Genomic DNA, 9176 nt, shown 5'->3' with positions numbered 1-9176 from the left:
GTCTTGATCTTGATCTCAGTTGCCTTTTCAATCGCTTCTTGCTTGATGAACTCACACATCTGCTCAATTCGTTTGTCTGTATCAGAAGCACTCATGATTCCGAGACGTTATAATCAAGTTTTGGTCTTTGATGCCTAGAATCGTGGAAACAAACAGGGAAACTCTATGGTACTTACTCATTTTTGTCTATTTCATCACCAATTCGAGAGAAGATACTACAGGAGATACGTTTTGAAAATAAACAAGAACAAGAGTCGCATATTAGTAATGGATCACTAGTACAACATATTACGCACATTCTAATACTCATCCTCAAACTCCTCATTTACTTTTGACATGATTGCGAAACAAGTTGAAAAATCGGAAGCACACTTCTTCAAAGTCATTTCAGGCTCCTAAAGATGAAAAAGAACAGTAGCTAACACCATCATTACTCCACGACAACACAAGCATCCCAAAATAAACAAAATCAAAACTAAAACAGCAAAGAAAATAATATCAAGTGAGATTGGATGTGACTGTTGAACAGGTTCGGGGTCAAGAATGCTACTCATTTCTGAATGACTTTCTTCTACATATCTAGGAGGTACTGTTTTCGGAACAGCAATTGCTTTCTCAGTGGAGATTGGTGACTTTTGTTGTCTTCGTTTTCGAATTTCACTTTCTCTTTGACGTTCTTCTTCTTCATCCCTTCTCTTTGCACTTTCCATTTTGGCAACATCTGGATCGAGAATAGATGACTTCTTGGGAGTAACATGTAAAGAGTGCTCAGACTCATCAAATTCGGAACCTTCGAAAGTAGAAAGGGGATAGTTGTTCTCTTCTACATGTTTCACTTCTTCTTCATCCTTTCTAGGCTTTTTACCTGATGAAGAGGTATTCCGAGGAAGAAGAGAAACAAGATGTTCTACAGAGATGAACCGCGATGACGATACAATTACCTGATGGATTATCATCTTGATCATCTCCAGTAAGTGAATTTCTTTGCTAAAGATTATCTATGTGGATAAATCCTCACCATGTTCTTAATCACCAATTTCTTCTGCTGTTCACGTTTCTGAGCTTGTCTGTATAGCGCTTGATGAATATTATTCATGGATTTGATAAAGTGTAATCATTCCAAGATTACAAATTCTTGGGATCCCGCATTACTGCTTAACAAATAATGAACGTTTGGAATTGGATCTATGGAATCGTGGAGAGAGGAATCTCTAGAATCCGGAAGTGGTTTCATCCGGAAGAGAGTCTACTGGATTCACACACTCAAAGTGAACAGGTTGCTAGTCTATACCCAGAATCACAGAATGTAACTCCAGATGAGTGTATAATCAATATTGAGCCTTACAATTATACTGACTTGGAGAAGCACTTGAAAGGCTCCGTCCTATGGAAATACTTTGATTTCATTTCTGGATTTATATCAAATAAAGGCCAATCGAAATCATATTGGAATGACTTCTTCTCTAGATATAAATCCTATGGAGACTCAAACTATGGCAAGAGACACGGCATGACCATTATGCTCTCAGATACAAAGACCTATATGGGTTATGTTACATACGATAATGGAAAACGAGATGGGCCATTCATGGCACTTGTGGAGTTATTCCCATCTTGTACTCTTGTTGTCACTGGGCAGTATAGGAACGATAGTGTATCCTTTTTTACAGCAAGTAATGAAGACATCTGTTTTACTTATAAAGGTCCTTCTGACTACTCTTTAAAATTTTCTAAAGGATACAATTATCCAGTGTAAATGTGGATAAAGGAAGATGGACTCTCCAGAGTTTTGCTTCTAATCACTATTAACCTGTTATTTGAAGATAATGAACGTGATTTTAAAGATAGTATAATCACCTTTGTTTGTTGCATTTTTATTTCATTTCATGCAGCGTTATGAGGAATTGAACAAGGTTGGTGAAGGTAGATAAATCAGCAGGTGGATCTGATGTATAGGAACGTATGGAGTTGTATTTCAGGCAAGAGATACGCGTACCGGTTATATAACTCTGTACTCGTTTATGATTAGGTGAGATTGTTGCACTCAAGAAGATTCGCTTGAATTCTCGAGAAGAAGGAATCCCGAGTACAGCAATTCGTGAAATCGCCCTTCTGAAGGAATTACATCATCCAAATATTGTTCGGTTGATTTTGTTCGTTTCTGTAATATGCAGACTCTATGATGTGATTCATACTGAAAACTGTTTGACAATGGTGTTTGAGTTTTTGGATCAGGACTTGCGTAAGTATTTGGATCGAGAACAACTGTTGGACATTCCTGTGATTAAGGTAGTATAGAGGAATGGAATTCTAATGATCAGTCGTTTATGTACCAAATGTTATTAGGACTTCAGGAGTGTCATCGCTATCGCATTTTGCACAGGTGGGTTTTATGTATAAATATAATTGTAGAGATTTAAAGCCTCAGAATCTGCTGATCAATCGTGATGGTGAGTTGAAACTTGGTGATTTTGGTCTGGCTCGTGCTTCGGGAATTCCTGTGAAGAAGTATGAATGATTGGTTCCTTCATCACCAGATATACAAGTGAGGTCGTCACTTTGTGGTATCGTTCTCCAGATATCCTTCTTGGTAATCGTGATTACAACACCAGTGTTGATATGTGGTCTTGTGGTTGTATTTTTGCAGGTATGGTCATGAGAGAAGAGTTATTCCAAGAATTGTACAATAGTACTCCTCTATTCCCTGGTCAGAATGAAGCAGATGAACGTGATGTGATATTCAAGAAGTTAGGAACACCCACTTTGGCTACAATGCCCAAGCTTGCTAGTTATCCTGAATGGAATGCTTCATATCCAATGTATCCTCGAAGATCTCTAAATGAACTCGTTCCTCGGATGGATAGTAATGCATTAGATTTGTTGAGTGTAGAAGATGAGGGATTGAATGAAACATAGCGATTACTGACATATGATCCGGAAAGACGTATTGATTGTCAGCAAGCTCTGGAACATCCCTATTTTGATGATATCAAGAGAAAGACTAATAGAAGACAAATGTAATCTGAAGGAATGGCTGTTTCCAACAAACAGACATCACGTTCTAATCACACATAATCACCTTCACTTTCATCATAATACTTATGAATCATTGTATATGTCTTAGCTACACGCAAATAAGACATCAACATTCCTGGCTGCACATAAACAGGTCGCTGATTCAGTTCTTTCCAACACTTCTCAGAATACATATGGGCCACAACATTACTTGATCGATCTTTACAAGTATCAGGAAGTGGAATACTGAAGTTGGAGATCTCTAAGAAGAGTAATTGTGACTGCTCCGCAATAGAGTTGAAATGAGATGATGATATGAGTTCAGGACTTACCACTACGACACAACTTCCAGGTACCATATAGATCATATTCACAAAGAGAGATTGAGATACACCAAATAGAATATCCGTCTCGAAAAGGGCATGTAGTTTAGTTGCTTTGCTAACCTCATCCATCACAATACTACGATAAGACCAAATCTATGTTCCTCATTTATCCTTATTCTTACAGCCACTTTCTTCTTAAAGAAAGCATCCAATTCGTCCATGTTCAAAATAGTTCCTCTCTCTCCTAACACTTCTGCTCGTGATTTCGCATGAAGGACAATAGCTGTTGTTGGGACTGGAAGCTTAGAATAGAACTTGTAATATCGATATGCAGCTAATCGGACAGTATCTGCTTCATACAAATCTAAATGAATAGATCCTTCTTCAGCATATTGAATAAGAGTCGGAACAGTCTACTCATTAATCACTCCTCTCAACAGAACCAGCTCACGATAGCATGTGAGACCTGATGTCATATCCTCACGATAATACAGAAGAACAGGTCGTTGCGATGGATAAAGAGACTGGAGAATAGATAGATACTCATAGATATCCGATGATGCTTCCATCGAGAGGAAAGGGAGAAAGGCTCGAAGAAGCTATTCATCAGATGATAGGAGATGAGGGTACAGAAGGATACTTAGTACTGTGGAGGGCAAAATGAAGAAGGAAATTCACAGTAGCAAACTGAGAGATGCTATCCATAGAGGAATCTGTCAGAAACAGATAGTTTCCATCAACACTCTGATCCTTTTCTGTTTCCAATTGAGGGTATTGACCTTCAACCACTGCAAAGAGATCTTGACGAGGAAGATCTAGCTAAGAAGTGACACATAAACTTACCCTTCATAATAGAAGAGAACTTTGAGTTGTCTTGCAAGTCTGTGAAGAGGATTAACCGCATTGATTCTGCATCATAACACACATTTCGCAGGAAGATCAAGTCAAAGCCATTCCCACTATCAATTCGATGAATAGAAGAGTAGATAGAACTAACCATTCACTTTAAACACAAACCAAACGATTGTAAAGCGGTTGGAATACCTTGAATCGGACTTCTATTCGATAAATCAAAACTAAAGAGTCCAACTTTAAATAATCTCTAAAGAAAAGAACTCGACGGTTCTCAATTTCGGATTTCCTTTACATTACAAGAAACAGTTCATTTTTACAGCTCAGTCCTTCTAAAGTCATACGTCTTCATTCGGTATGAAGGATTAATACGCACACTTTCTTCTAGTTGTCTAGTTTTATCAACATTCTTACCATTCACTATCACCTCCTGCTTCTTAGGTGTTAAGATAAGTCTTTCCATCAAATTCACATACAGCTACGATACGATCGGATATGGAGTTCTGTTGACATCAGGACTGATATCATTGCAATCAGTACCGATAATGTCACACAAATTGTATATCCTTTCACCAAAGGGTCCATTTCAGTGAATCTTAATAATGGGCATTTTAATTATCCAATGCGTTTCTCAACCCTTTTTAAATAGGAATTAGTACTTCTGAGAATAGATACGATTCCATNTATTCAAATTGAATCTCTTACTCATCACATTTCATTCCCCAACAAACAGGTCATACAAAGAGATTCACAGAAAACGACAATTTTGGAATATGCAAAGAGTATATCTTTGTTTCATCCAGAAGAGAGCCACATCCCTCACGAACACAATAGAACTGCAACTGTTTCATTTGTTTGCTTATCATACTGTTGTACTGGAGTTGGAGTGTTCGACAAATCAAATTCTACAGATCATTCCTCAATCCCTCAACAACATATTGATTCAAATATTCCTTTTGGAGATCTGTAAACGCCTTCTAATGATTAGTTCATTGGATCACAATTACCTTTCCTTGTTCTCGTTCCCGCTGAAAGGATTCATACAAGCCATTTGTTTGTTTTCGTATCAGTTTCTGGAATCGATTTCTTTCTTCTTCCTGTTGAATCAAAAGTCGACGTATCTTACTAGAGAGAGGATGTCCTGTCTCTCTCAAGGAGACGAAATCTGATTCCTGATAAGGAGTGAAGGGATGATATTTCGACTCTTTTACCTTGGTTGGACTCTGTTCCAATCCAAGAGAGTTCTTTGGATCCTTTCGTGGTCTTGTGGGTGTTTCAATCACAGGCAAAGCAGGAATCGCTGTTGTGAGTATCTTGGAAGGACTACAGAAAGGTGATTCATTCATCACTTCCACTGCACCACGCTTATGAGTTGGTCGAGGAGGTGTTACTAGTGATTCTGGAGCAATCGAAGCAGAAGGTGAGTCTATTGGCTCTTGTTGAATTAGGGGCTCAGCTGATGGTTCTGGTTGAGTGAATGGTTGTTGTTGGATCCCAAGTTCTAATCCATCCATCTGAATTGATTGAACCACAGATTCTGGTGATGTCACCTCCAGAGACGATACTGGAATCAACGTTTCTGGTTCAGACACTTTGTGTTCAGGTGAGGAAGGAACACTCATTGATTCTGAATCACTGAATATGATATTGTGACGAATAATCAAATGAGATTCAACACTTGGCTCCACATCATTGGTACTCTTCTCTGATGTTGAGAGTGTTTCTCCTCCCTCTCCAATCACTTTCCAGCTATGATCCGATTCGTTTCCTGAGCTATGGACTGACTCATCCCAGCTGTCTTCAGGAAGTAGTTCTGTGATAGCTTTCAATTCCTCTGGCTTCCAATCACAGGATTCACTAAGAGGAGAGAGAGGTGATGATATAGGAATGTCTTGTGATTGTGGAATTGTCTCTGGAACAATTCTAACTGTCTCAAGAGGCTGAACAATCATCTCTTGCGATTGCACAATCACTGGATTCTGTGTAGTTGTCTCTGGAATATCCACAACTCCTTCCAAAGGATTCACATTTGGTTCCTCTTCCATCTTCTTCTCAGAATGACATTCTAATTGTACCATCAAATACTCATACATCCTTTGACACTATATATCAGTATATCTCTTACCCATACTTCTTCACCTGTACGACCAAGAAAATGAAGTGAAAACAAACCCCACTTATCATTTGGAGGATAATTCTACACTCACAAACAATCCTCATTCTCACATTCACTGTCTCCAGTAACTCATTCTTCTCCTCTTCACTCCAGTCTTCAGAACGACCTGAAACCATAGGAGGAAGATACTTCAGATAGTACTCATTTGCATTGAAGGGAATCGCATCCCATAATTGACGACGAGTCTCATCCCAACTTGAATACTCAGTAGGTACATAGCGATGAGTCAACGAAATCTGAGCCTTTTGAGCCAACTTGGTAATTCTCCCTTCATATCATTCACATTCCATTATGATACGTCTCTTCTTTTTCTCTTTCATTTCTCTATGATTCTCCTTCTCTACAAGTCAGCGAACTGAATCAACCACTACCAGGAGGACTAATAAAGATATCAAGAGGTTCATCTACCTCAGCTGAATCAGGGAGATCAGGGAGATTCGAAAGAGCATACTTATCCGAATGAATGAGAAACGTGTACTGTTGTTTACACTCCTATTCATCAAATAATCCATTCATCACTTGCTTTCACACCAATATCCAACAATCGGGAAACTTCTTCCCAAGACAACTTGTCTTGATTCACAGATATCAACAATTCACGATTCTTCTTTATTGTCCATCTGCTTTTAGGTACTACAGATCGATTACCATCCTTTTCTTGCTCCATCTCACTTCTACATAGATTATTGTCCAAACTCATGTCCACTTTTCTATTCACAATTCTTCCGTTTGCTGTACACGTCAAAGAATAAAACGACCAAGAAAGTCTATTCTCTTAAGTTTGAATGGAATCACTTTGCCTCCACTTTTGCCGCCTTCATTCATTATTGCTGTAAATGATTGATATCAAGTTGAGCATGTACTGGAACAATGAATGAGAGAAAAAAGAAGTGAGGATGAAGAGAAGTGGTTATTATCATCAGTAATCAGCTCATCTACTACTTTCCATCATTCAACCTGTAGGCGCGCAATAGTAAATGGTAAATACTTGCTCAGGAATCAAATCTCCAGAATCCTATCCAAACTATTCCATCATCCAATATAAACACATTCTGAAAGAATGAACGAATTATCCATTATCTCTCCTGAATACTAACCGTTTTGTTCATAAACAGTCATCCATCNAATCGAAATCGAAATCTCATTGGTTCAAAGGATACCTCAAATCCGCAGGTCAAGAAGGAACTGAAGATCACAATTATCTTGTTTAGTAACACAGTTTTGTGGTTTACCCACTTTTCAGATATTGATAATGCAGGAACAACGTGAAGATATGGGAATGGAGCAGGAAGTAAGGAGTTGGAGTTTGCCACCAAAACCTAGAACCGAGGACCAACCCCTCTAGAGAAGTTGGAAGGGTCTGGAATTAATGCTAGTGATATTAAGAAGCTGCAAGAAGGAGGGTATTACACAGTCGAAGCTGTAAAGACAATTGGATGGACTGATAAATAGGTTGCAATGGCAACAATGAAGAAACTAATTGAGGTGAAGGGTATTAGTGAAGCCAAAGCTCAAAAGATCCAACAATGTGCCATGAAGCTTGTTCCTATGGGCTTCACATCGGTTTGAAATGATTCTTACTGATGATTTATAGGCTACAGAATACAATGAATTGAGGAAAGATGTAGTTCACATTTCGACAGGTTGTAAGGAATTGGATACTATTCTAGCAGGCGGAATGGAAGCAGGAACACTCACAGAATTGTATGGAGAATTTCGAACTGGTAAAACACAATTGTGTCATACACTGTGTGTGATTTGTCAGTTACCCAGAGATAATGGTGGTGCTTCTGGAAAGGCATTGTACATTGATACAGAAGGAACCTTCCGTCCAGAGCGACTTATTCAGATCAGTGAACGCTTTCAATTGGATAGCAACGAGGTTATGAACAATGTGGTCTATGCTCGTGCCTACAACAGTGAACACCAAATGCAGTTGCTAGTTGAAGCAGGTGGTTTGCTTGCTGATGGCTCTTTTGCTTTAATCATTGTCGATTCGGCAACTGCTCTATTCCGAACAGATTACACAGGTCGTGGAGAACTCTCCACTCGACAACAGAATCTAGCTCAATTCTTGCGAGGTTTGCAGAAACTTGCTGATGAATTTGGAGTTGCTGTCGTTGTTACCAACCAAGTCGTTGCTAATCCTGACAGTGGCGTTTTCGCAAAGGATCCTCTCAAACCAATTGGAGGCAACATTATGGCCCATGCAAGTACCACAAGGTAAAAGCAACAATGAACACTCACAACTAGATTACGTCTAAAGAAGGGAAGGGGAACAACTCGAATCTGCAAAGTCGTCGATTCTCCTTGTTTACCAGAAGCAGAAGCCTCTTTTGGTATCTCCGAATTTGGAGTTGTTGAAGCAACCGAATAGTCATTGTAACACTGTCTTTTTCGTTTTGTTTGAAGGAAATACACATATAATAACTTGAATCACTTGTTTTGAACTGGGGAACTCAAGAGGGTTCCACGTTTTGAGGAGACGGAGAATGGAAAAGAATGAGCTTGGATAGATGAAATTCCCGTGATTATCGAATTGTCCTGAGTTGGCTTTTGCTATAAATAGCTTTTGCTAAACCCATTGTCAGCTTGAATATAAGATGTTCAATACTCTAGTAAAGCGTACAGTGACATATGCTGTGAAAACGGGCAGTAAGTGTGGTACTACTGTTCCCAGAGCTGTTATTGCTCGAAATGCAAGTAATCGTAAACGTGTTGCCATCGACGGTAATGAAGCTGCTGCCCATTCGATCTATCAGGTCTCGGATGCTGCTATGCTTTTCCCTATCACCCCCTCTTCTGGA

The 9176-nt window shown here is 39.0% G+C and overlaps 4 protein-coding genes across 4 annotated transcripts; 2 read left to right on the top strand and 2 right to left on the bottom strand.

Moving 5' to 3' along the window:
* Positions 1-2211: 2211 nt before the first annotated feature.
* Positions 2212-3021, top strand: JH06_5226 (CDK protein kinase; the record flags this gene model as incomplete). The annotated part of the gene is made up of 5 exons (XM_014670003.1): positions 2212-2289; positions 2322-2383; positions 2413-2508; positions 2538-2886; positions 2917-3021. 5 exons carry the CDS (start codon positions 2212-2214, stop codon positions 3019-3021), a joined length of 690 nt encoding a protein of 229 aa, XP_014525489.1.
* A 448-nt stretch (positions 3022-3469) lies between these two features.
* JH06_5225 (hypothetical protein) lies at positions 3470-4341 on the bottom strand (the record flags this gene model as incomplete). The annotated part of the gene is made up of 4 exons (XM_014670002.1): positions 3470-3754; positions 3785-3940; positions 3972-4156; positions 4185-4341. 4 exons carry the CDS (start codon positions 4339-4341, stop codon positions 3470-3472), a joined length of 783 nt encoding a protein of 260 aa, XP_014525488.1.
* Positions 4342-4927: 586 nt separating this feature from the next.
* On the bottom strand, positions 4928-7069 carry JH06_5355 (hypothetical protein; the record flags this gene model as incomplete). The annotated part of the gene is made up of 8 exons (XM_014670001.1): positions 4928-5098; positions 5129-5170; positions 5201-6295; positions 6325-6390; positions 6420-6637; positions 6668-6709; positions 6741-6861; positions 6899-7069. 8 exons carry the CDS (start codon positions 7067-7069, stop codon positions 4928-4930), a joined length of 1926 nt encoding a protein of 641 aa, XP_014525487.1.
* A 552-nt stretch (positions 7070-7621) lies between these two features.
* On the top strand, positions 7622-8596 carry JH06_5501 (DNA repair protein RAD51; the record flags this gene model as incomplete). Its single annotated transcript, XM_014670000.1, has 4 exons — positions 7622-7660; positions 7693-7791; positions 7822-7932; positions 7964-8596. The coding sequence occupies 4 exons, from the start codon at positions 7622-7624 to the stop codon at positions 8594-8596; spliced, it is 882 nt and encodes a 293-aa protein (XP_014525486.1).
* Positions 8597-9176: the final 580 nt, after the last annotated feature.

This window comes from Blastocystis sp. subtype 4 (genome assembly GCF_000743755.1).
Source record: "Blastocystis sp. subtype 4 strain WR1 chromosome Unknown seqid_0355, whole genome shotgun sequence".
NCBI classification, from domain to species: Eukaryota; class Bigyra; order Opalinata; family Blastocystidae; genus Blastocystis; species Blastocystis sp. subtype 4.
Note: the sequence above shows the minus strand (reverse complement) of the source record. Positions and strands in the feature narration are given on the sequence as shown.